Source organism: Cynara cardunculus, assembly GCF_001531365.2.
Source record: "Cynara cardunculus var. scolymus isolate 2C chromosome LG 3, CcrdV1, whole genome shotgun sequence".
NCBI lineage: Eukaryota > Viridiplantae > Streptophyta > Magnoliopsida > Asterales > Asteraceae > Cynara > Cynara cardunculus.
Window position 1 is genome coordinate 1,263,323 of NC_037530.1, and position 27,537 is coordinate 1,290,859.

The 27,537-nt window shown below is 35.9% G+C and overlaps 2 protein-coding genes across 5 annotated transcripts; one reads left to right on the top strand and one right to left on the bottom strand.

Moving 5' to 3' along the window:
- The first annotated feature begins 223 nt into the window (after positions 1-223).
- On the top strand, positions 224-16,561 carry LOC112508818 (probable serine/threonine protein kinase IREH1). Of its 4 annotated transcripts, none has more exons than XM_025113604.1 (18): positions 224-1,090; positions 4,053-4,120; positions 4,220-4,402; positions 4,487-5,878; positions 6,605-6,777; positions 7,054-7,300; positions 8,189-8,281; positions 8,361-8,501; positions 8,576-8,668; positions 9,553-9,757; positions 10,090-10,175; positions 11,421-11,509; positions 12,706-12,757; positions 12,849-12,905; positions 13,730-13,903; positions 14,597-14,674; positions 15,506-15,645; positions 16,295-16,561. In XM_025113604.1, the coding sequence occupies exons 1-17, from the start codon at positions 346-348 to the stop codon at positions 15,587-15,589; spliced, it is 3,960 nt and encodes a 1,319-aa protein (XP_024969372.1). In that variant the 5' UTR covers positions 224-345; the 3' UTR covers positions 15,590-15,645; positions 16,295-16,561. The 4 variants fall into 4 exon arrangements, with proteins under 4 accessions (XP_024969372.1, XP_024969374.1, XP_024969373.1 ...); XM_025113606.1 differs by having other exon boundaries at positions 14,600-14,674; XM_025113605.1 differs by having other exon boundaries at positions 4,487-5,875.
- Positions 16,562-17,429: 868 nt separating this feature from the next.
- On the bottom strand, positions 17,430-27,261 carry LOC112509761 (ERAD-associated E3 ubiquitin-protein ligase component HRD3A-like). Its single transcript, XM_025114881.1, has 6 exons — positions 26,639-27,261; positions 25,768-26,259; positions 23,203-23,418; positions 20,897-21,220; positions 19,964-20,206; positions 17,430-17,825 (listed from the first exon to the last, which is right to left on the bottom strand). The coding sequence occupies exons 1-6, from the start codon at positions 27,194-27,196 to the stop codon at positions 17,601-17,603; spliced, it is 2,058 nt and encodes a 685-aa protein (XP_024970649.1). The 5' UTR covers positions 27,197-27,261; the 3' UTR covers positions 17,430-17,600.
- Between the last annotated feature and the right edge of the window lie 276 nt (positions 27,262-27,537).

The following is a 27,537-nucleotide window of genomic DNA, read 5'->3' on the forward strand; positions in this document are numbered from 1 at the left end:
ATAGAACACTTGAACATTAGCAATAGATCTGATATCATGTGAGACCAACATATTTTCGTGAGATTATTTTTTTACATTTAAAACTTCATAATAAAAACATTATGAATATTCAATATTTTGCTATAAAATTTTACGTATAAATCTATATATGGTTTGGGACAATGAGTATAAAAAGTAGTAAAATTGGAATGGTGAAGGTATTGGTCAGTGACAGTCAAATCGATAATGGCGGAAAGTAAAAGGAGGTAGGCTAGAATCCAACCCTCTTTCGAACCCCAAAATCCAGCAAACCGTCAAACTACCGTGCTCATAGATCTTCATACGAAACCCTAATGGTATGAAACAATGGTGTTTAAAGGTAGATTCTTCTATTCAAAGAAATCATCCGACATTTCAAGCCCCGAGGGATCCAACAGCCCTCGATCCATCGGTTCTAATTCCAGTTCACCTATCAGATCCGACAAGAAGAAGGCTAAATCCGCAAGCAAAGACGAACTTCACCCGCCGACCACCACCGCCGGTTCTTCGTTTCGTCAAAATCAAGTCAAAGATGCTTCCAATTCAACTTCGGTTTCTAAGCAGCAGAGTCGGAGTAAGAAGGATGGTGTTCAAGGCATTGAATCCAAGGTTCAAAATACGAATTCGATTACTGAAAAACCTAATTTGGGAGGAGGATCATCTAAGTTGACGAGGAAAGGGGCGGCCGATGGTCCTGCTACGGTTTCCCCAATTTTGGCTTCTTCACTTGGTTTGAATCGGATCAAAACGAGATCTGGACCGTTGCCTCAAGAGAGTTTCTTTGGGTTTAGTAAAGATAATAATAGCAAAAACAAAGTTAGTAGTAGTAGTAGTAAAATGTCTTCAATTGGTGTTAGTAACCTTTCGAAATCGAAAACCAGTGATGGTGGTATCGGGAGTGATTTCAAGGAGGGATTTGCTACTGATAAGAAGAAGATGTCTTGTTCTTTGTATAATGATGATGGTAGCAATTCAAACAGTATGTCCATTGAATGCTTGCCGTCAAGGGATCACACCCCTAATGTTTTAGGTCGTTCTCGATTGCAGAACGGAGAATCTTCCTCTGAAGCTGGTATGAATTCTTGTACACCTCATTGCCTTTTATCCAATGTGTAGTTTCCTACTAGCGGAAGTTTACGGTATAAGCCGCTTTCTAAATCATTAAGCCGCTACCAAACAGTCATGTATAGCTGACCGGATAAGTGTGAGTCTCATTAAGCCTATTAAGCTGCTAACAAACATGCCCTAAGTGGTATTATGCTTCATGCCATTGCTGGTTTTAGAGCTGTCTTCTTTGCTACTCAATTGTATGTTCTTCATTTTCCAACATTTTCAGAGTTCCATAATTAAGAACACTAGATATTACATTAGCTAGTCAGCTTCTTAGACCAAAAGTTGTTGAACACTCAAATTCATAGGTATTTTGGTGACTTAATGGCGCCATTCACAAATTAGTTACCACTCAAGTGACATTGCTTAGATCCATGTTCATTTAATATAGGGATTTCTAGAAATATCTCAGCTTTTACCTTAGGTAAATTAACGATAAGTTATATGATACCCACATTTGTCCTTATTGCGGATGTTACACCCCTTAATGCATGTCCACTAGTAAAGGAATCGTGAGGAATATCTAAGATATAATATAATAAATGGATATAAGATTATATTCTGTCCGGTGATGAAATGTTGTGCCAACTGCCAAGTAGAGAAGTAGTTGCATCTTACGATTGATATAATTATTTAGCTTTATCTTGAACATTGAGTTTAAAATCTACGTGCTAATACTCATAGACAGTCATATAATAAGTCTCATGTTGTTAACTATGAAGCACCTTGAAGTTATTTCTCTGTTCCCATCTGTATTAGGACAAGCATTTGAAAGAAATGAAATGCCTGATAAAATCATAGAAGAGTTCTAGAAATACAATAAATTAGTTATTGAAACACAAGTCTTGAAGGAAGTCATGAGAAGTGATGTTCAAATTTCAATAACAGTAATCACTGGACTCTAAATTATTTCTCCTCTAGTTGTGTCTTTTTGTAAATTCTTCTTCAGGGATTTTTGTAGATATTTTCTACTACAGAATTGTTCACCTAGTTACGTCATATCATACTTGTAAATATAGGGATCAGTAACAAGAAGTTTATTGCTTTTATCATCTTATGAGCTAATTCATCTAGGTTAGAACTTGAGACAAGTTCTAACATGCTTGAGTATCCTTGAGGTCATTTAACATTTCAACGTCTTAATCTTTGGAGGTTCGTTTTGCACCTTGAGCTCATCATATGCACAAGCTAGGGAGTAGATCTTACTGTTTTTGAACATGAACCAGAATCGTTAATGATGTATTGTAGCTTCTAGTGAATTCAGGCCATTTTATGCTTATTGGTCAGAATGGCAAATTGATAATATTCCTTAATCCTTATTCAAGTCCACTTACACTCAGGTTCTACATTCTGTTTAACTCATGTCTCTGTACATATAAAGGCAGTTAACTGTTGTGATTCCAAATTAAGATTTTAATGAAAAAGTCAAAATTGGGTTTCTTGAAGCTCTCAAGTGATAATAAATTTAATCTGATCACGTTGCACATGAAAAGGATGTCTGTTAATACGTTCTAATTTTTTATGTAAGATATTTGGCTTAAAACATCTTTAAAGTGTTTAATAATTGATTATAGGTATTAATCCATCATCTAGAGAAGTTCCATGTTTAACCTTTTTTAGCTTTTCCTTAATAATGAACTTATGAGGTGCTGTACTACTAATCCATCCGTTACTTAATAAACCATCAAGGAATTTAACTCTTAGTGTTTACACCAAAAAAGTTTAGCTAACAAACTAACATTGTGACTAATAGGAACATTGTAAATTGCCCACCCCCATGATTTTTTACTGTTCATAGATCACAGCAGACGATGCATTGCAGTTTGTCAACATCGAACCTCCAAAGATTAAGACCTTGAAGTGTTACAACTATCTTTTGAGGTTCATTGGTAGGGGCATAAAACATAGATCACAGCAGATAACGCGTTGCAGTTTGTCTAGTGTGGTTTGTAGGTTCTATTGGAACTTTTGCTACTGTTAAAAATGAACTTTATCATGGTTCTAACCCCCCTTTTGTCTCGTTTAAAATCTATTTGTATGAGCCTTGCGAGCTACCAAACTGCTCTACCCCGCGCCGAAGAGAAGAACTGAAAACTAATAGACAAGCAAGGATTGAATGCGCCCCTCTACCATATCTGTACAAATAGAATAGGTTCTAGTAACATTTATAAGATAGCTATCCAGCACCTAGAAGCCCCACGTAGAACTCCATTGTAGTCATAGATGATCAAAGATGATGTTCAAACTTAAACTTGAATAATTAGACAAAGTGTTCTCTGGTGAGCCTCTGAAATTTTTTCCAGTTTTTAGGCACTGCAAATATGGAAATACTATCCATAAATGGCAGTAGTTTTTTATGGGAATCTAGCTCAGGTTTTAGTTGTCACATGAGAATACAAAGAAATGATTTGTAAGTGTGAATCTATTCTATTTCTATTGTCAATGCACTTGAAATATAAATGACTAGAAAGTTATGACAATCTTTATGTAGTGGTTATGTGATGTAGTACACATTTATTTTGTGTTGGTTATTTATTTTTATGCGTACAAACCTATAGCATTCATTGGGTTAATTTGATATGGCTTATCCAATATGGATAAATTGACTTCTGTTGGTAACTTTCAGGTTATGTTATTGTGGGAAATTGTACACTAATGTTTGCATTAAACATGTATAATTTTGTTATTTGTACTTGTTGTATAACAGTCCATTGCAATTCTATTACTTTGTGTTCAAGTAAGGTAAATGTTTATAGCTCATCTTGGAAACCAAATAAAGGAAAGGAGCTGAAGATATTAAATGATCACATCTGAAACTAGTTATTATAGGAAATTTTGGAACTCCCTTTACTTATATGGTGTAAAATGTTATCAAATTTGATTGAATCCTTGTAACGATTTGGGTTACTCAACTAACATGATAGGGCAAATGAATTTGAGGGGATGCTCTGAAGGCTTGAGGAGTTCAGATGATTGTACTCCGGAGATGAAGGTAAGTTGTTGCAATGAAGTTGGCGTTGGCAGTTTTATTATTATAGTGAATTCAGTTCTTCATTTTTTATAATTGAAAAATTAGTTACTGCCTTTGTAGACATCATTTGATTGTGAAAACCCAAAGGAATCTGAGTCACCCCGCTTTCAAGCTATTCTAAGGGTCACAAGTGCACCTAGAAAGAGATATCCTGCTGACATCAAAAGTTTCTCCCATGAACTGAACTCAAAAGGTGTACGGCCTTTCCCATTATGGAAGCCTCGTGGTTTAAATAACTTAGAGGTAAACAGATATTTTCCCTGAAACTATCTTGTGGTGGGCACTAATTCCAATTTCTTATTGTTTTCGCCACTTCATTTTGAACAGGAGGTTTTGGTGATGATAAGAGGAAAATTTGACAAAGCAAAGGAAGAGGTAGATTCCGACCTGCATATATTTGCGGCAGATCTGCTTGGAATTCTGGAGAAGAATGCAGAAAGTGAACCAGAATGGCAGGAAACTTTAGAGGACCTACTGGTTTTGGCTCGGAGTTGTGCTATGACATCCCCTGGAGAGTTTTGGCTGCAATGTGAGGGCATCGTTCAGGATTTGGATGATAGGCGTCAGGAACTTCCAATGGGCATCCTGAAGCAGCTTCATACTCGTATGCTTTTCATACTCACCAGATGTACAAGGTTGCTACAGTTTCACAAAGAAAGTGGGTTGGCTGAAGATGAACTTGTCCTTCAGCTCCGACAATCTTTGCATTCTGCGGATAGAAGTATTCCTCCAAGCATAAGAAGGGATGATATTTCCAGTGCTTCAAGAGGCTCAAAAACGGCATCAACAAGGAAATATTACAGTCAGGAACAGCACGGATTGCATGGCTTGGATTGGAAGAAAGACCAGGCTAAGCAGCCTGACAATTATTTCTCTTCACCTCCTGTAGAATTAGCTAAGGACTTAGATTCTCCCACAGGCAGAAACCGTATGTCATCATGGAAGCCATTGCCATCCCCTGGAGGAAAAGTCCCCAACCAAGTTGCTCCGGTGAAGGATGTGAGCGATAATAAGACTGATGCTTCCAAGAGGCTGAATGACAAGAAGGTAGCTTCTCATGTGGATTTGACTAATGCTATGCTTCCGGAACTTCCTTCTGCTAAAGATTCACATGCACAATCTACCACTCCTTTTAAGCATCAGCACAAAGCTTCATGGGGATGGGGAGATCTATCAAATACTGGTGATGAAAGTTCTATAATTTGTCGGATATGTGAGGAAGAGGTTCCTACGTTACAGTTGGAAGATCATTCTAGAATTTGCGCAATTGCTGATCGATGTGATCAAAAAGGTCTCCGTGTTGATGAACGGCTGGTCAGGATTTCAGAAACTCTTGAGAAGCTGATAGAATCCCTTACACAGAAGGATTTTCAGCATGCTGTTGGAAGCCCAGATGGTGCAAAAGTATCGAATTCAAGTGTTACTGAAGAATCTGATCTGTTCTCCCCAAAACTCAGTGATTGGTCTCGAAGAGGATCAGAGGACATGCTTGACTGTTTTCCAGATGCTGATAATTCCATTTGCATGGATGACCTGAAAGTTTTGCCATCCATGCCTTACAAAACACGTTTCGGTCCCAAGTCTGATCAAGGAATGACAACCTCCTCTGCTGGTAGCATCACTCCTAGGTCGCCATTGTTGACACCTAGGACCAGCCATATAGACTTGTTGTTGGCAGGAAAGGGTGCTTACTTGGAACATGATGACATTCCACAGGTAGTTCTCTATATAATCCATGTTTTGCTTTCACTAATTACTAATGATTGCATATATACATAAGGCTATCTGTAGTGGTCCATCAATAAAGCTCTTTGTGTTTATATTCAATGTTTTTTGTTTTATGTTGACCTGCTCTTATTTTATGATCAATTAAAAGTACAATGCATCTTCATCATGGCTTGGATGCTGTTATATAACATTTGATCCTTGGTGTGTAACAGATGCCTCACATCTTGTTTAAAGATCGGTGATGACTTAAACCAATCAAGAACATGCTGTATATATTTGTAAGAGTGCAGATCTAGACGATTACAGAAGGAGCCTACAATTAGGGCATACTAAAAAATATGACAGCAAAAAATGGACTCAAATACAGAAGGATCCTACAATTAAGGCTTACTAAAATAACTTAGTGACATGAATGACACCCTCTAGAGGGATGGGACATGCCTAGTGCTTTTCCCAATGAAGATTTTCAAAAAGTAACTGTGAAGCAGTGATATTAACGGTTTCTTCCAGGACCATGCCTGGTTGTCTGAAGCTTTTCGTAGATGGTTTATTTGCACATGTGAAACGTTTTTCCTATCATATGTTATTTTATCTACCTTCTATAGCATGTTTGTGTGAATGTGCAAAAACCTTCTTAGAAATTAGGATATATAGATTCTTTGATTGATGAATGACCATGACATTTCCATGCTGAGGATTCTTTTTCTAATGATGTAGATGAATGAGCTTGCTGATATTGCTAAATGTGCTGGAAATACGCCCTTAGACGATGACCGCAGCCTGTCATATTTGCTAACTTGTCTTGATGATCTGAGGGTTGTCATCGACCGCAGAAAATTTGATGCTCTTACTGTTGAGACATTTGGAGCACGGATAGAGAAGCTCATACGGTGAGACCCTTATCATTGTTTTGATTCCATATAGATTTTTTCGAGAGAAAATTGTATCTTATCACAGGAGGTCTGCATTTGGAATCTGTTTTCTTGCAGCATTCATGCTTTTACAAAAGTATACCTGCAATGCAGTCATCTAGCTTTCAATTTAACACCTTCACAGTTTCCTAGAAGCTGTGTAGATAAATTTATTGAAATGTTTTGTTCTACTTCCACCCAGAAAAGAACTCCCATCTGCTTGTCCTTCATACATAATAATCTATTTATTTCTAGGGAGAAGTATTTGCAGCTATTTGAGTTGGTTGACGATGAAAAAGTTGATATCACAAGTACCATCATTGATGAAGATGCTCCACTGGAAGATGATGTGGTGCGTAGCCTTAGAACCAGCCCCATACATTCAGGGAAGGATCGCACCTCAATAGATGACTTTGAGATTATAAAACCAATCAGTCGTGGAGCATTTGGCCGGGTCTTTTTGGCAAAAAAGAGAACAACAGGGGATCTCTTTGCTATCAAGGTACATTGAAATTGCTGTATTACTGTTAACGTGTCTCTAGACGTCATTATTTTTTGTATTATTTTTGGTATTATTTTTGGTTTCTTGAGCTGCTCATTATTGTAGTATAGTATTAAATTCACGGTTGTTTCTTGCACTGTATTTTGCAAGATTTTAAAAGGCGGAAAAAAGGCCTCGAGGCTTTTTCCCTCAACGAGGCGGTCCGAGGCGAAAATATATATACACCAAAATTTGTATATATACTACACAAATATATATAAACATTTATATACAGTATATATAATACAAAATTACTAAGGGCGCTTGGTCAGTGGTTCTTGATAGAGGAAAGAGTGAAACCATGACATAGGCTGAGAGGGTGTGGAAAAATTGGTGGCTTGGGAGAAGAGGAAGATTACCCTCACTTTTTAATTAAGAGGAGAAAGTACTACTGTAAAATATTAAGAGTAAACATTTGGGCCATTATGCTTTGACTTTTAGTTTTTTAAAATTAAAAAACACATTTATACTATAAAGAGAAGTGTATGCCTCGACGCCTCACCGTACTGCCTTACTGAACCAAGGCATAAGCCTTGTCCTGGGTCCAAGAGGCGCCACCTCAGGCGCGATTTTGGGCTGCCTCGCCTCGAGGCATACGCCTCAAACGATTTTTTAACCATAGTATTTTGTATGCTTTAAGATGTTCTTCCAAAACATGGGAGCCGTTCCGTTATTGTTACGACGTAATATGCTCTTATACTATTTTATGACTGCATGTACAGGGACGGTGGCAATACTTTAGATAGGAAGAAGAGACATCTGAACTTGCTATACGTAGTCTTCGAGTATTCTGGTTTCTTGGTCCTTTAGTTTAACTGAAGTTATATTATTATCTATATTCTCTTGCAGGTCCTTAAGAAGGCTGACATGATCCGTAAAAATGCTGTTGAGAGTATATTGGCTGAGCGTGATATTTTGATATCAGTGCGCAATCCTTTTGTGGTAAGGACCTTAGCTTGCAACATATTTCTTTACCTTAAAGATAGCTCTATTCTTCTTAATGAACATCATCTTGTTTCAGGTTCGTTTCTTTTATTCTTTCACTTGTCGTGAAAATCTATACCTTGTTATGGAATATTTGAATGGTGGCGATCTTTATTCATTGCTGAGAAATCTTGGCTGCCTAGATGAAGATGTTGCTCGTGTGTACATTGCAGAAGTGGTAAGTTTTTTGCTTTTGTTGAACCATGAGTATTGATATCTGGTCATACTTAACATGATGTTCATTGTGTGCAGGTGCTTGCTTTGGAATATCTTCATTCTCTACGTGTTGTTCACCGTGACTTAAAACCAGATAATTTGTTGATTGCGCATGATGGTCATATTAAGGTATGTACTTCTAACATGTTTTGTGTTTTAAAATGTAATTATACAAGGATACGGTTTTAATAAGAAATGTTGCTTTTTTATTTATGGTAATGGGAAATCATCTGTAACTACAACAGCGGTTGATTGTAAGGAATTAAGAGCCTATGAAGGTAGTTGGGGTTGGTTTTTAAATAGGAAATTACATAAGAAGGTCTTGATGAAGTAAATATAAAAGATAGCTTCAGGTATAGATGATAAATTATGAAAAAATTACATTGGTCAAGACACCTGAATTCAAGAATACTCCTGTTTTGCGAGATATTGATCACTATATGACCTTTGGAAAGATTGTTCAAAGTGTTTCGAACTGATATACTTCATCTTTCAAATCCGAGTGTACCTTCTTCGTACTTATCTTTTTACTAGTTTTAAATATAATGAGAGTGCCATCCTCTTGTTGCATGAAACACACGCAGAATTGCAGTCCCCATTGAAAGTACATTCGATCGTTCCACAGTGGTTCTTATATGTTGATTTTATTTTTATCTTCTTGTTTACATTGTGAAGAACTGCAGTAGGATACCGGTTATTAATTCTCTTTATCAATAAAAAAACTTCAACTATACCATATGTAGTATGCACCATTATACATTTATGTTCTCTGTATAATATTTTTCTGCTGTCTTCTTATGTCCTGGTCCTTACGCACATTCTCTTACCTTTGCTTTCGTTATTCATAAGGAAACAATTGATTAAATTATTCAAAATTAGCAAAACAGGACTTCTGCTAGCTTATATTATATATTTAATCCATCTTTAAAACATGTTTATCATTGTTTACAATTCAATTTAATAGATATTGTTCTTTGTGCTAATCGTACACAATTCTTTCATGGGTTATGCAGTTGACTGATTTTGGGCTCTCAAAAGTTGGTCTGATTAACAGTACAGATGATTTGTCTGGCCCAGCAGTTATTGGCACATCACTATTGGGAGAACATGAATCTCAATCATCTCTATCTGAAAATCAGCAAGAAAGGCGTAAAAAGCGGTCTGCTGTGGGTACACCTGACTATTTGGCACCAGAGATACTTTTGGGAACTGGACATGGTTTGTTGATGAACATATATTATATGGTCTCTTATATTATCTTGCTAAGCTATTTCACATGAAGTATGCACACCGCAGCTCAAAGAGTTGGTCCAATTGCTTTCAAACTTTTTAAAACATGCCCGGGATTAAACTGAAGTTTGAAGTTTTCTATTTAGTTTTTTATTGCTGTCATTTTGTCATGAATGGTACTTATTCTTACCATTTTCAAATTTATATCTTGCTCTTTATCCGCTATAAAGCCTCTGCCAAATTCCCATTAATTGATCAACTGTATCCTGCTACCAAAATAGTTTTTTTCTTTCTAAAAGCTGTTTATCGTCTTCTTTTAGGTACATCGGCGGACTGGTGGTCAGTTGGTGTGATACTATTTGAGCTGATCGTTGGCATTCCTCCCTTCAATGCTGAGCATCCTCAGGTTTATTGCTTGTTCCTAATATATGCTTTCTTTTGTTTGCTATGGCCACTGAAGAAACCTTCTAGGCATTAAACGATCTCCACTACTCTGATTAGTTAGACCCACTTAAATTGAACCATTTATGCTTCTGCTTAATTACCTTTTACTTGAATTAAGCGTACTTGAAGGGAATCTTGACAATCTTTTTTAAGAAATTGTATCAAGGGTACAACAAAACTAGACATATGGAAAGGTAACTATCAATATGACAATATAGAAACCAAAGGGACTTTGGCCTAGCTGTATGTGAGCCTTTCTCCTCCTAGGAGGTCAGGGGTTCAAACCAGTTCAAACCTCACTGAAAGTGAGGGTGTGTGAGTTTATTTGTTACATTTCCCGTATATAAATATTATATACTTCAAAAGAAATATGACAATATAGTATAGTATCGAAAATGTTAATTCTCATATGCGGACATAATCTTTTATTATTTATGCTGTATGTATTTGTTAAGAGCATCCCTTTCTCAAAATCTACAGACCCCCAGCCTGCCACTTCTTAATATGAATTTTGTTGTCGCCATTTTTCCCTTTTAAACTGACTTATGCTTTTGAATATAAAGGTTATTTTTATACTGACAATGAAATCAAAGCAGGGGGGAGCCACTCTATTGGATACGGTGGCATGGGCCACCACGTTGTTCCTCTATTGTATGTAGGGTACAAAATTATAGGGTTGTGAAAAGTGCCACCGTATATATTTTGAAACTACAATGAGGACACAAGTTTCTCTTGGTAGAGTTGGTTTGCAAGGCTTCTCTTCCACCCAGACCTGAGTTCTAATCCCGTTAGTGTCATTTTCTTAGTTTTTAGCTTTTAATTTCAGATTTATTACGTTTTTGAAGGAAAAAAATTGCAATAAAAGACTTGAACACAGGACCTCACATATGAAAAGCAATGAAACTAACCAATAGGCCGATGATGATTTTGTGAAAAATATCCACATTTTTGTTTCTTATAGTCAAATGGTGCCACCACTTGAAAAAATTTCTAGGTCCGCCTCTGAATCAAAGCACTTTTTGCAATGATGTAATGTATCCTAGCGGCACCTATGAGGAGATTTCGGGTTCTCTGTGTTTTGATGTTATTGATCTTCTTGCATTTTATCTTGTTGATTTTTATCCGCCTGTTATTTGAGTTAACCTGCTTTTCAATGTACTCTGATCTTGTTGCTTACTTGATATCGGTATTTTCTTATTTGGTTCAGACGATATTTGATAACATTCTCAATCGTAATATACCCTGGCCTGCAGTACCTGATGAAATGAGCCCGGAAGCCCAGGATCTAATTGATCAGTAAGAAAAACTTCATAACTTTTTTTTTCTGCTATCGGTATATATGCTTTAACTTATATTAATGTGAAAACTAAACACGTAAAGAAGAAAACTATCTTGTTTTTATACATGAATTTACACAACTCTCTGTTGATTATTATTGACAGAAACTAATCTTCATTGTCCCCAAACATCTAAACTAACACATTTATAAGATATCTAATGACAATAGGACATACCAAAATGATGCCCTAGTGAGACAACATCCTTGAGGGTGCGTTTGGTACACTGGAATAGACAAAACAAAACAGGGATCATGGTTCCACGTTTGGCAGGACTTTTATGTGGCACATAGAGGAACAAAGTGGACCAGGCGTGTTCCACCCCCACCCCATTGAACAAGGTGGAACAAACCTATATTTTACCAATATAACCTTAAAAAAACCTAATTCTCTTTTAAAACATCAAATATGCCTCCCTCTTTACATTTTGTTCATTCTTTAAATTTTATTTATTGTATTTAATGCTCTTTAAACTTCACTTTACTGTCCTCATATTAATTTTATACCCTTTTTATATTATTGATTAATTTATGTAATTTATTAAATATTAATAATAAAAATATATAGAAAAGGTATAAAATAGAAATTGGAAACTACACAAACCTTTTATTTTGGTGTCATTTTAATCATCTTGACAAAAACTTTCTAATGATAGATTTTATAAAAATATTTATTTTATTATAATTTAAAAAATTACATAAATTAATCAAAATATATAAATGACTCATTAGGGGTAAATTGGTCATTTTATCTATCCTATCCTGTCCTGTCTAGTTTTGTCTTACGGTCTTACCAAACGTTGAACAATTGTTTTGTTCTTTTCTATCCTATCTGGATACCAAACGCACTCTAATGCATATATTTTTTGGAATTTACCCTGGAATTTGATATTCTTAAAAAAATAGTAGCATTTCTTAAGGTTATGAGTTGAACGTAAAATTTCTAAATTATTACTAGTCTAAAAGAATAGAATATATTATAAAGGGTTAGCAATAGTATGTGATGTTCCGTTCAATGTTGAATCTCAAAATAACAAGGTCATTTTATACTCTGATCTTCTGTGAAAATTTCCATGATCTATTATAAATGCATGTTTAACAAACTTAATTAATTTATTTCTTTGAATTCCTCCTCATATATGCAATCACTTTGCAGATTATTGACAGAAGATCCTAACCAGAGACTTGGAGCTAGGGGAGCAACTGAGGTTTTGTTGGTTCTTTTTTTTTAATCGACATTGCTACATATTCTGGGATTGAACACAAACGCCAAATAATTTCATGCCAAACGATATGCAGGTGAAGCAGCATCAGTTCTTCAGGGATATTAACTGGGATACACTTGCAAGACAGAAGGTGTGTGTGAGATCTCCATCTGTTGTGTGTGTGTGTGTGTGTATATATATAGGGTTAGGTTCAGAGGAAAACCGCAAAAAAAATAAAAAACTGAGGAACACCTTGGTAACCGCTCATTTGGACCGTATGCACATGTGCTTACAAGTAATTTGCAAGCAGTTTGTCCAGTATGCACTGTGCATAACATGCACACGTGCATAAAAACCAAAAACTGTTTCAGTTACTTGTATGCACATGTGCATACTGTCCAGATGAATGCTTACCATACCAGGGTGTTCCTCAGTTTTCATTTTTTTGGGGGTTTTCCCTTGAACCTCCCTCTTTCTCTCTCTCTCTCTCTCTCTCTCTCTCTCTCTCTCTCTCTATATATATATATATATATATATATATATATATATATNTATATATATATATATATATATATATATATATATATATCCACGTATGAATATAACATGCCTCGGCCTTTTGATAGAATGCACAAGCACCGATCTCAAGGGGGTATAGGATGATTTGTGAGACTTGGAGGGCCAGTTAGTATTAATAGTTGTCTTTTATTATTAGGACATCTTCTAATATGCTATTTGAATTATGGTAAGTTTAGGAATCTTGAGTATTTATAGGTGATTAAGGTAAGGTTTTGGGGGAGGAAAAAATGAGTTTGAGAGTCTTGGGAGATCACCTACTTCTCGAATTATACGCATTATCCTTGTAATTTTCTTTCATTCATAAATCATAGATAACTAAAGTAAGAGTCCAGTTGCGTTCTTATCAGAATACTTGTGCGGAGTTGTTCTTGTACTGATGTTGCTTTTATTTTTCAGGCCGCATTTGTTCCTTCTTCAGAGAGTGCACTAGACACGAGTTATTTCACAAGTCGTTACACTTGGAATACCTCAGAAGAACATGGATATCCCGCTAGTGAAACCGAGGATTCTAGCGACAATGGTAGCATGAGTGGTTGCAGTAGCTGCCCGAGTCATCACCATGATGAAGTGGTCAGTAGCTTTATTACTTACGGGATGTTTACTTTTTTCTATTAAGCCTGAATGAGTTCGGTTGTCTCTCTGTATAATTTTGTATGTCTGAGGAACGGGACAATGGGACCGATGGGTTTGAGGGAGGCAAAGAGAAGAGGGTTGGATTATTTTTAGGGCATTTCTGGTATTAATTTGTTTGATGTGGCTTAATGGGAACATGTGAGGGGTCCTGGCTTATTCCATATAGCCATTTTGGCTTAATGGTTGTTTGGTTGGTCTTCCATCAAGTCCTGCATGAATAAATATGATTGTGTGGATTAATCCGTCTGTATAGAGGGGAGGGTTTTTGTTTGGCAGAGTTTTTTCATTTATGGAAACAACATATTTTTTAGTTGGTAGGGGCAGCTTGGACAAAACTTGGCTTTCTGCATAAAGCTCCCACTAGAAGCTTACCGAATAAGTCACTTTCTATATCATTAAGTCATACCATGTATAGCTGACACGATATATCATTAAGTCAAACCATGTATAGTTGACATGGTATGACTTAATGGTCTGAGTGGCTTATTCGTAAAGAAATACTCTTGTATGACTGATCGAATAAGCCACTCAGATCATTAAGCTCATTAGACTGTAAGTAAACATCCCCTTAGACATTTACAAGATTAACCGCTCGGTATTTATCCTTTTGCTTATGGTGGCACTTTCTAGCAGGTCGATGAGTATGGTCCTGCCGAACTTGGATCGCCGTCTGGTGTCAACTACTCGTTTAGTAATTTCTCCTTCAAGGTACTCCTTCCCCCTAAGTCTCTATTAATTGTTTTCAGTTACGGTATTATTGTTGCAACATGCATAATTATTCATAAAGAAGGGGCGTTTGGTTCGTAGAATGTTTTTTTAAAAGAATGGAATCTATCAAAGGAATTTGAATTTACTAAGAATAGGAATAGTTTGTTATCAGGTTTGAGCAAGTGTTTGGTTGGCAGGAAATGAAATGTATTCCATCAAATTAATTGGAATTTGTGTGTATGGTTCACATGATGTAGCTTTGGAATGGGAATAAAATAATGAAAACGACCAAAATACCCTTTCTATAAATTTGCTTCTTACTTTTTTCTTATTATAAGTAAGAGTAGATTACGATTTCCGTCACTGTGGTTTGTTAATAATTTTGATTTTTGCCCTTATGGTTTAGAAATTACGGTTTTCGTCCCTATCGTTTGCAATATATTGCTTTTCCCTGGACTAATTCCAACTTTTAAAGTACAAGGAACCAAAACAGTAAAGAATTGTGAGCCACATGGATCGAAAGAACACCAAATTGTAAACCATAAGGACGAAAATAGCAATGAGTTACAAACCATAGGGACAAAAATCGCAATTTTTAACAAACCACAGGGACAAAAAAACATAATTTACTCTAAATAATAATACTAATATCATCATTTATAAAGAACGCAAGGAACGGATTTCAATTCGTTTCAAAAGTTGAACCAAACAAAGGAATTTGGTCAACGGAATCGACCATTCCAATTCTTTTGGAATCTCACGAACCAAATACCACTTTATGATTCTCATTCAAATTTTCTCCTAACGATATATCTTCCTGTACCGTTCCAGAATCTGTCCCAACTCGCTTCTATCAATTATGATCTGCTTACAAAAGGATTGAAAGACGATCAGCTGACAAAACCCAACGTATAGTTACCTGTCGATGCACCCTGAGAGAGCTGAATGGGGGCAGGGGCATGGATGTAAATGTAAGTCCATTTTTACCCTTTGTTTTTTCTCTCATATACCCTCTCTATCCCAAAATAAGTGTACACTTGCAAAAGTAAAATGTCTACTTTCCTATTCTACCCTTAATTATGAGGTGGAGAAAATCTCTCTATAATTAGGAAGTAAAATTGTATTACAGTGAATTAAAAAAGTGTAATACTTGCATATTCCTAAAAGGGTAAATTGCATGAAAAAGTAACGTACTTTAACTTGATTTCTATTTTGGATAACGTACTTTCAAAACTTTCATTTTGATACCTAAGATGTAAAGTTTTAAACATTTAAGTATCCGGGTAACTGGTTGAAGCATTAATTGGTTAGATTAAAATATTCATGTCAGCAAATAATACCAAGTTGGATACCATATCACTCACCACATCAGTATGGTAACCGGTTAATGTTTCAACTGGGTACTTAAATGTTTAAAACTTTACATCTTAGGTACCAAAATGGAAGTTCATTACTCAAAATCGGAATCAAGTTAAAGTACGTTACTTTTTCATGCAATTTGTTCTTTCTAAAAATGTGTTCTTTTCATTGTGGACATTTGTGTTGCAATGGAGGGAGTACTTTTTTTCTTTGAATTTATCTTACTGATAAAAAACACAAATATTGTTTGCTTGTTCACAGATAGAAGTATAATTTTAAGAAATGGAGATACACAGCTTCTCAAGGTTTGTTTTCTTATCAGCATTGAGTGTGTGTGTGTGTGTGTGTAAAAGAAAGCTATTTAATTGAATTATTATTACACACACACACTGAAATGGGAAAAAAGAAAAAGGTATTACCAAATGCCCATTGCTTATGTTCATGTTCAGTGTCTCCAAATTTTGTGGTGTTTTTGTTGTTTGTTTGTAAATATGATAATTGACTCTTTCTATAATGGAATGTGATTCTGAAGTAGGTTTGGAATGGTTCGGATCTCTGGATCGTCTAAATCTTGATATCATCTGGTTATTTTCAGTTGGGCAAATTGTATGGAAAAACAATGTATTTTAACTTGATCCTTATTTTGGATAACGTATTTTCAAAATTTCATTTTGGTACCTAAGATGCAAAGTTTTAACAGTTAAGTACTCGAATGACGAGTGTATGCCATAGTGTACATCAAATGACGAAATGTTATGTTATCAAATAAAAATCTTACCAGATAAGAGGAATAACAAGAATCAAAAATCCTATCTGATGAGAGAAAAAGATTCTTAACCAATAAACGCTTATCGGGTAAAAGATGTTTATCAACAATTTATTTTTTGATTACTAAGGGTAAGGGTTTGTTTGTTTTTTTTAAATTACTTCTTAATACCTCTGAAGTTTGATTCATTCAGGCATTTAGATAGTAAGAGCGTTTGTTTTATTTTTTAAATAAGAGTTTAAAAACTTTAAATGTCCAAAAAATTTAAGTAGTAAATGTATCACTTAATACCTCTTAATCCTACTCTGCCTTCTATCGTATAGTTCATATTTTGGGGGATGAAAGAGATTTATAAACAAAAACTATTTATCCTTTATATTTTTACACTAGTTGATCGATTCAGACTTCAGACATAAAAACAATCTTACCAATCCATATTTCAGACTTCAAAACCACCTCTTACAAATCAAAAATAAAATCAGACCTTAACATCTCTTAAAAACAAACACCACCTAAGTAAAAGGATAGTGACTCTTGTCGATAAACACTTGAACAATAAAAATTTGGTAAATAGCTCTGAAATCCCAAACTTGCAACCAATAATCCCTTGACATAAAGAAGTGGTCTAAATTAGATGTAAATGGTATGCTATAACTTATACTGCAAATACAGTCTCCATATTATGATAAAATTAAATAAAAAACAATACATTTACAGTCTAAAAAAATCAAACCTCTTTAAACCATCCCATAAAAGGATATAACAAAGCTTATGACCAAAAAACCATTTGGATTAGAGATCTTAATTAATGGCGGGTACGCCATTGTTGTCGTTAGGCTGAGGTTGAGGAACTAATCCGCCCGCTGCCACCGCCGCTTGCCGCCGCTGCCGCTCACGAAGGTAAAGAACGGTCAAGAGGCAGACGAAAAGGGTGAGAATGGTTGCATTTCCTTCCTCCATTACCACATTCTTGATCCATTCTTCCACTTTTGGGTAAACACCAGGCAAAGAATCTATTAAATCAACCTGCAATCGAAGCCAAGACTCATTTCTGCTTCCATTCCAAAATAACTTTCTACATTTTTATTTATGTTTGTCTTTAAATATAAGCATCTAATTTTAAAAAAGAGATATCTAAATTTCCAAATCTACCCCCTAACTAATGTATAAATATCTAAGAGTTGATATGATAGATAGATGAATAAACTAAGGGTAAAGTTGTTAGTTGATTAACTAAAAACTGTAATAATCATGCATGTGTATAAATGTGTGCCAATTCTATTGTAGACACTTGTTTTAGGACAGGGGGAGTATTAGGGCAAGCTCGAGCCTGATGTCAATTTTTCGAGCCGAGCTCGAATAACTTGCTATTCGACTCGACTAAGCTCGTTTACACCCCTAGTAACTACCATTGTATGAAAAAATAACGTACTTTAACTTTATTCTTATTTTGGGTGACCAGTTACTTGAATGTTCAAAATTTTACATCTTAGGTATCAGAATGAAAGTTCTAAAAGTACGTTACCTGAAATAAAAATTAAGTTAAAGTACGTTACTTTTTCATGCATTTTGTCCATTTACATATCACATTTAAATATAGGACCCACAAAAATGAAATTCTTGTAATAGGCTACCATTGTGTTGTTTTATGGAGACACTTAATTGGTTGAGTCTGAATGACGTGGCCAAAAAAACTGTAAAAAAGAGGTTCTAATTAGTCACTCCATTGGAGATGCTCTTATGCCTTCAGGCTAGTAATGACAATTGTATGATTCAAACTAAGTCCCAAGCCTTGTACAAGAGCTAAAACTAGCCTAGTGGGTCCGTTTTTTGGTATACAAACGAGACTGGACAGATGAGAGTGAGATAGGAAGGTGAACAAATTCAAGGTCTTAATGTTTCAAATTTTAATTTCATATGGGTAGTTTAGTAATTTAAGAATCTTGCCCCGCACCAGCTCTTATGGAGACATACTTACAAAGACCTTTGTACCTATAAGGACACGGACGAGACTGGACAGATGAGAGTGAGGTAGGCAGGTGAACGGATTCCAGAAGCTCCTCGTGTTTTAAATTTTAATTTCATATGGGTAGTTCACCAGCTCGTACAGAGACATACTTACAAAGACTTGTGGACATATAAGGATACGGACGAGACTGGACAGATGAGAGTGAGATAGACAGGTGAACGGATTCCAGAAGGTATTAGTGTTTTAAATTTTAATTTCATACGGGTAGTTTAATAATTTAAGAATCTTGTCTAGGCAGATTTATTAAGGGGTCGTTCACCAAACGCTTACCGAATATGAGCTTACCAACAAGAGCCACCACCCTCACTTAGGATAACATTCTTGGCCATCAAAATGGATTATTAGTAAGCGTCTTTTACTTGGTAAGCGCTTACCGGGCTCACTCACCGAGTAGGATTCTCAGTCCTTGCTATGCCTCTTACCAGGTAAGATTTTTGTTATGCTCACCTGGTAAGGTACGTGACACTTGGTAAACAGCCCCTAAGTTCCTACCCTACAAATTTCTATTAGTTATGATCTATGAAATGTACAAGCAACACTCTAAGACCAACACACTCAGACAGGCGTGCAAGGGTAAGTGCTCAAATTTCAGAAAGATGGTTAAATAAGTAAAAGAGATCAATTATAAATCATAGGGGTATGGAAGTTCAGGTTGTGATAATCTGAAACATCCCGACCAACCGTATCATATATTGTCCGCTTTATCCACACCTTGACAGACACGTTTTAGAACCGTGAGTCTAGGTGTGAATAGAATGGACAATATCTGGTACGGTTGGTCGAGATGTTACAAATAGTATCAGAGTCGGGAACCGAACTGGTGTGCCAGCAAGGACACGCAACTCCTTTAAGGGACGTGGATTGTGAGATCTCATATCGGTTGGAGAGGGAAACAAAGGTTCTCTTATAAGGGACTGAATACCTCCTTTGTTAGACGTGTTCTAAAACCGTGAGTCCAGAAGTGGATAAAGCAGACAATATCTAGTATGGTTGTCCTGGGATGTTACAAAATCAAATACCAACGCGATCTTATTGACAGAATTAAAAAAAACATTCCTTCAAGTTGCATCGGCAAATCAAGAAAAATAAATGCTTAAATATGCACGCATATAATCCCATAAGAAAAGAAACTCACCAGAAAACTATTTGCATAGTTTCTCCGTACCCACAAGCTAGCGAGGGCCAGCATTACAGGCAATTTTGCAGCAGCATCAATTTCTAGAGCTTGATCATAGTAACGCTTGGCAAGATGGAGATCCAAAGGAAGTCCTTGACCATGCTCATGCATGTATCCCAAATTAAACATGGCTTGAGCATTTGATTGGGATTTTGCATGCATGTAAGCATCTGCTGCACGATCATAATCTCGTTCAGTACCCTGTATACAGCCACAGAATAATTGACATTAAAATAATACGTAAAAAAGTTTTGATTACAATAAGCAACTCTAAGGGTGCGTTTGGTATACAGAACAGGACATAATAGGAATCATTGTTCCACGTTTGGCATGACTTTTATGTGGAACAGACAAAAACATAGTGGAACATGCGTGTTCCACCCTCACCCTCACCCCCACCCCCACCCCATGGAACAACCTGCAACAGACTTGTGTTTTACCAATATAACCTCAAAATAAAACTTAATTCTCTTCTAAAACATCAAATATGTCTTCCTCTTTACGGTTTATTCGTTCTTGTTTAAATTTTGTTTATTGCATTCTATGCTCTTTAAACTTTCACTTTACTGTCCTCAAAAATTAATTTTACAATTTATTGTTGTTTCGATCACTATGGTTTACGATTATTTACTATTTTGATCCCTTGTACTTTGAAGGTAGAATTAGTTCAGAACGAAAATCACAATTTCTAAACCACAAGGATGAAAACCGCAATTATTAACTAACCACAGGGACGACAATCGTAAGTTACTCAATATATAAACAACTCATTCGAGGTAAATTGGTCATTTTATCTGTTCTGTCCTGTCCAATACTGTGAATAGTTGTTTCTGTCTTGTCTTGTCATGTCTTGTCCTATCTCAACACCAAACGCACCCTAAAAGAACATACCCGGCCATAGTAGTATGCATCCCCAATTAGCAAAGCAGCATGTTCATTACCCTGCTCAGAAGCTTGCCACCATAACGTATGTGCACGCTGATGCCTTTCTGCATCTGTGCATAACCCTGATTCTCCCATGCACATGCTCGCTTCTCCAAACTTATCAAGAATCCAGGCGGCATTACTTTGTGCCACCTCGTATCCTAACTCGGCCATCCGAGAGTATAATAGGAATGCCTTTCCCACTTCACCTTTTAGGTATGATTCTAACGCCCATCTAGACAAGGAATTCCACGGTCCTCTTTCTGCCACTAGTTTGTACAACGATGTTGCCTGAAACCAAATATTGTAGAACACGAAGATCAATAGATGTATCATTCCAACAATATCTTTTTAACTACATATTAAATAAATAGCGGCAACAAAAAAGAAAACAACTTCTCCGGGCCCAATGATCCACATTGCATAATCTTTATTGGAAAACATAGTTGATGAATTGTCTAATAAAAATATAATAACATGAGTCAAAGAGCATGCATCCAACCTCTTTGCCTAACTAAGGGGGTGTTTGGTTGGTTTTCCATTAAGTCTTGTATGTGTGGATTAATTTGTCTGTATAGATCGGAGGGTTTTATTTGGAAGGGGGTTTTCAAATATGGAAGGAGAGTGTTTTTTTAATTCAGAGGGGTGGTTTTTAAAAAAACTTGGTTTTCTGCATAAAGCTCTCCTCTAGAAGCTTACTGAATAAGCCACTTTCAATATCATTAAGCCACTACCAAATAGTTATGTATAGCTGACCGAATAAGTTGTGAGTCCAATTAAGCTCATTAAGCTACTAACAAACAAGCCTTAAGCCATTGCCATGAACAGTGATGGGTCTAGAACTTCTCCAAGCAAGGTGACATCATTATAATAATAGAAGTTAAATCATGCTTATGTATTAAAATCAAGAACAAACAAAAAAAGCCTTTTTACTAAAGTCAAAAAATTAATTTTTCAGCCAAGCAAACCACGAAAAAGATTTTGTGATCTTCCTAAATTGTTCAACAATGCAAAGTCTGTAGACATCCAAATTAATTAAATTATTAATACAATCCCAAGTTTTTTAAATAATCAACTCAATAATTCAAAGTCCATATGTAAACAAAATTATAAGAACAGAATTATTCCGTGACCATAGCTGATGACCTTCATAAAATTGAATAACAATTTTATTATTTTGAGAAGAGTAGGAAAAAGTAGAGAAAATTTAATCAATCTTGAAGTCATGCAATCAAAGTTGATTAAAAAACACCATTGAGATGATACTTTTGGTTTAGAAAAAAAAAATCAAAATAGCAAAGCTTACAAATGTCATCATGAGCACATCCAAGGTCAAGTTTATCTTTTGTTCAATTATCATGATAGTCATTTTTAATTACAAACTTAACAATAAAAAATTTCTATTTACATGGTAAACTAAATAAATACATTAGAAGTATAAAAGAAATTTGTAAGGGAAAAAGTTTCCAGCTGAGACATAATTTAATTTAACATCAGTATTTTTTTTTAAATTTCAAAAATATTAGGAGTAGGAGTCAAGGCAAAAACAAACTCTAACTTTTAGAAAGATTAACTAATGTTTTGTTCTCATACTAAATATATAAAATGATAATGATACAACAGATTATGCATCTCACAAGCAAAAGAAAAAGGTAATACACCAATGAGTCAACCTGGATGGCTGGACATCAAAGTAAGCTACCTGATATTGCCAAGTGAACCAAAACTGCCCCTATAACCCCTCAAGAGGTTCAACCCCTGGCATCGAAGACATTTCCTTGTATTAGGTCTGGTCATCTTAATTTGATGTTTCTCTCCTTTCCGTAAGTATATACATCACTAACTTTATAGGAATTTAGCATGGCCAATGTATCCCATTAATGTTGGAATACCATTTTGCATGGTTTCTACCTATATAATTAGACAATTAGCCTTCTATGTATTCCCCAGTTTGGACAAAGCAATAATGTGCAACATGGATTTAAAGATTTAAAAGCTCCTCTTCTTTGCTCTTACTTTTGTGATTCCATGCTCTAAGGACGCTTACTCGTGAATCTCACAAGTAGAACATGGAGTTAATCACGAAATTTATTGTAGAGAAAAAAATGAACCCATTCTGTAAAAGAAGCTTCTATATTATCAGCCATCACAATTAGGGAGGAATATGACAGTAATGATGGTTGGTCTTCATGAAGCAGGTTCAGACCAAGTTGGCATAAAAGACTAGTTATGAACAAAATAGTGTACACAACGACAAACACGTAGTCACGTACCATTGGAAGATTCTTTTTTAGCCCTATGCCAGTGTGGAACATCTTCGCCAACTGGTAAAATGCTTTTGGTTGACCTGCATTAGCTGCTACTATGAAATATTTACAAGCTAGCTTCACATCTTTCTTCACCCCAATTCCTTTAAGATGCATTACACCCAAATTGTAATGGCCACCAGCTTCCTCGTTATCAGCAGCCTTCTCAAAGTATTCTTTCGCCTGCAATCAAAGTGGTTGGAAGCAAAATCATTTTAGCCATTATGTTAATAAGAAGTAACAAAAAAGCAAAATAAATAGCGAACTACCGATGTAGTACTGTGCAACAGTATCTTGTGATTAAGGTAACAGTGGACATGTATGCAATACTATTACAGAACAAATTTTATGTTCCCCTCCCATCAGAGGTGCTTTTTTTAGTCGTCATACTCCTACTTCATCCTGTCTCACATGTGATTACGAAAACAGTCAACACAAGGGTCGTGGCCAAGGTCAGTTTCATCGTAAGAACACATGTGATAGGTGTTCTAGTGTTTTCTTATTAAACCTTGTTCTCGTTTGAATCTCCCTCTATATATGTATTTATGTATGTATGTATGCATGTATATCATTTTAGCTTATAGATTCAATTGGGTTATCCCTCTTCTTTGATTAGCTTTGCTGAATGGCATGCATAGGTATAAGTGTATGAATATAACCACAAAATCGTTTTACCCTTCTTTATCTGATGCAATCCGTATTTATTCAAAAAAATGTATCATTAACATGCCTACTATAACCATCTTGATCTTGCATAGAAATTTATATAAAATTGAATGCTTGTATTTTATGAGAACAGAAACAAAAATATGAGACAATTGCATCAAACTTGCAATATCACAAGGCCAGCAAACTATAAGGACTGCGCAGTGCATCAAGGATCCCCGGCCTTCCAAATCTTGGAAAGTGAAGTCTTTGTATGCAGACTTCCCCTTGCATTTTGCAAAGACGATGTTTCTAGTCCCCCAAAAGAGCTTTTTAAGGTGTAATACAATCATATAAAATCAGCTTATCACACATTGCATGATTTCTTTCCATTGCACGCCTCCCAACACTCTTGTTCCGTGTGAAAGTGTTCAATTCCTGTTTTGGATGTCAAACTTGTTACTTTTCAAATTCAAAACTAATATGATTCTTTTACAAATCTTAACCCCCATTTTCCTAAATCACTGATGCCTTTAACAACTTAAACAGCTTTAAAAGTCAAAAGTACATGGGAGCTTAAAGTAAAAGAAGCTTCACTCAAAATGATCACCCAGGTTTGTCTACGGTGCATAAAACTGATCAAATATATGGGATCTACCCGCAACATTGTGTAGCAGTTACTCTTCATATGCCTCTTAGATTGAATGAAAACCATGCTCAGTTGTGGAAAAAGCTTCATATATAGTGAATGAATTTCAAACAAGCTTTGATGCAAAAGCCAGATCCACATGATGTGGTAGGATCCAAGATACTACACTTTTACATTCATACATTGATCAATTTCAAACTATAAATAATGAAAAAAGAATGAGTAGAAGAGACTGGTAAATCCTAGGGTTGCAAGGAGTCGGTCATGAGAGCAAAGTCCAAAAACATAATCAAATAAGACCCACCATATGTAAAACGATGGGAAATTAGACAGTTATTTATAATATATCTACTAAAATTAAGAAACCTGATACTTTCCTAATCAATTATTAATATATAACCAACTAATTGAGATAAAAGAAAGATATAGTTATATACTTTCGCAATAATATATTTTACCTAAAATCCTAAATGCTAATACTTCTTTCTAAAGCAAAATTTGCACCTCATGCGGTACAGTGGCAAGCATCACCATATATTTCATGAAGCTTTAACCGTGACCAGGTCAGGAATTACCATATACTCCCCTTGCTCCACAATAAATAAATTCATAAACAATTAGTCTTTGACTATGAAAATCCTGCTGGATAATTGTTACAGTCAAAATGGGTTCTAATGCTGGATAATTGTTTACAGTCAAAATTCTGCTGGATAATTAGTCTTTGGCAACTGGATAAAGCTTTTAAACCTTTATCACAAGTACTACAACTAAAATTTGTTGGTGGTGGATGAATTGAGACGGTATTTTGTGAATACGTAATTATCTTGAATAGATTAACTATCAATATCAATGATGTATTTGGAAAGTAGTGTGTAGCATCAAAAAATTCAAATTGAAGCTTTTTCCTTGAATGACATGCAATACTAAGTTGAGACATAGCTATCTCGATTTTTTTTAATTTGAAATTTGAACCAACAAGCATAATCACCTAAACTCTACATATACCGGATGTAATAGATAAGTTATAAAGACAGCTCAGGAAATGGATATACAAGAAGTCGTTGCTAACAACTACTATAGCAAGCCTTCTACCCTAATATTACGTTATCAGGTAGGCTAAAGGTGACACTCAGTAGAAATTGAAGAAACCCCAACAAAGCCCACATAAGAAACAATGAACAGATTACAAGAGCATGCACAAAACATACTGTGTTGATTCCAAGTTTCAGCAAACTTACTTTGGTATAGTTCTTCTGTTCTACTCCATAACCCTTGACATATAAATATCCCATCCCATTATAAGCTGAATAAAGTTGTTGTTTGGATGCTAGAGTAAGCCATTCAAGAGCCTTTGTGTAGTTACGCTGGACTCCAGCACCTCTTGCATAGATCTCTCCAAGAAGCTCCATAGACCTAGGTTCACCCTTGTCCACAGCCTTCGTAAACCATGACAATGCCTTGACATGATCACGCCTAACTCCTCTTAATCCGAAGTAGTAAAATATCCCAATCTTATACATGGCTACAGCATTTCCTTTCTGTGCCTGGTATTCCAAGATCTGGAAGTCCTCATCCTCCTCCCCTCTGGATTTCCTGAGAGCCTCTTTGTTTTCCTCTGCTCCATTATGGATTCTAACTGGTTCAATCACCGGGGAGTCTTTTGAAATTAAAAAACTATTAACAGCGGCTTCAGCTAGTTCTGCGTACAACGTAACTGCTTTATCATATACCTGCAACAAATTAACTCAATCATTCGTCCAAACAGAAAAAAATTAAAGAATATGCTAAATTGCTAACAATCAAGATGTCATACACCAACCACATACTAGCAATGCTTTTGATACAACAGGACCTCTTTATTCCTATCGAAATACAAGCCAAGTTCCTCATAATCCACACATTCACAAACATGAATACATGATAAATGCACAAGAAGCAGACAATTCACCAACTACAGGTCAAATTCTAGTTCACCACTAAAAACTTATATGAAGCAGACAATTCACCACAATTAGAAAAAGTGTATAGATAAACAAAACAGATACTGTGCGTCTTTATCAAAGGGAAAGAGGAAACAGAGATTTTGTGTATGCTAAAAAGGAAGCGTACATCTTGGCGAGAATACGTATACGCGAGTGCCAACTTGGATTGCATATTGCCCGAGTCAGCGGCAAAATGATGATACATGAAAGCCTTGGCACCATTACGCTCCCTCGCCATTCCCATATTATACAAAAACCCTAACAGCGACTGCGCGTGAGGATTACCGGTGGCGGCGGTCGCTTCAATCTCCGAAGCGGCATCCTCCATTGCGCTACCGCCATCGCTCACGGCAGCAACCATCTTCCTAACGCTTGAGTAGTACTCCTCTAGTTCGGGATTGATAACAACATCCAAGTGAGAAATTGATTCATCAGGCTCGAATATAAGGCGCCAGGATCCAGGATCAAGCTCATCGTCGGACCTAGCGTCCGATTCGCCGAACTCGTCCCAATCGGCGATGGAAGATGGATCATCGGTGGAGTCATCAACGGGTCCGTCCTTGAGGTCGTCTTGAGATAGGACGAGAACGAAGGGGCGAGCAGTTACGGTTGTCGATAGAAGAAGAGAACAGAGTAGGAATATTATCCGGCGGGCGGCGCAAGGTGGCTTCCGACGACTTCGCATCTCTCCGGTCGCTTGAATTCTTGTGGGGTTGGTGAAAAGTCGAGGAAGAAGTCTTCATCATATAAACGGTTCCGGTGAGTGAATTGCAAAAACCATTCCATGGATTTTTCTTCCAATCAAAAATTATTTATCATTTTTTTTTTAAAGTAAATTGTAAAATTTGATTTCTATTTTAGATAATGTACTTTCAAAACTTTCATTTTAGAATTTAAGATGTAAAGTTTTAAATATTTAAGTATTCGAGTAACCAGTTGAAACATTAACCGGTTACCATGCCGATGTAGCGAGTGATGGGATGAAATTAGGTTGAATAGCAAATAATATTAAGTTGAATATACATC

Excerpts from the sequence above, each read along its gene's own strand:
- LOC112508818 (XM_025113604.1), top strand. The coding sequence starts at position 346 with ATGGTGTTTAAAGGTAGATTCTTCTATTCAAAGAAATCATCCGACATT. Across the intron at positions 6,778-7,053 it reads CGGATAGAGAAGCTCATACG|GGAGAAGTATTTGCAGCTAT; the intron begins GTGAGACCCTTA and ends ATTTATTTCTAG. Across the intron at positions 10,176-11,420 it reads TCAATGCTGAGCATCCTCAG|ACGATATTTGATAACATTCT; the intron begins GTTTATTGCTTG and ends TATTTGGTTCAG.
- LOC112509761 (XM_025114881.1), bottom strand. The coding sequence starts at position 27,196 with ATGCGAAGTCGTCGGAAGCCACCTTGCGCCGCCCGCCGGATAATATTC. Across the intron at positions 21,221-23,202 it reads TAAAAAAGAATCTTCCAATG|GCAACATCGTTGTACAAACT; the intron begins GTACGTGACTAC and ends ATTTGGTTTCAG. Across the intron at positions 17,826-19,963 it reads ACTATGCAAATAGTTTTCTG|GTTGATTTAATAGATTCTTT; the intron begins GTGAGTTTCTTT and ends CTTCGATTGCAG.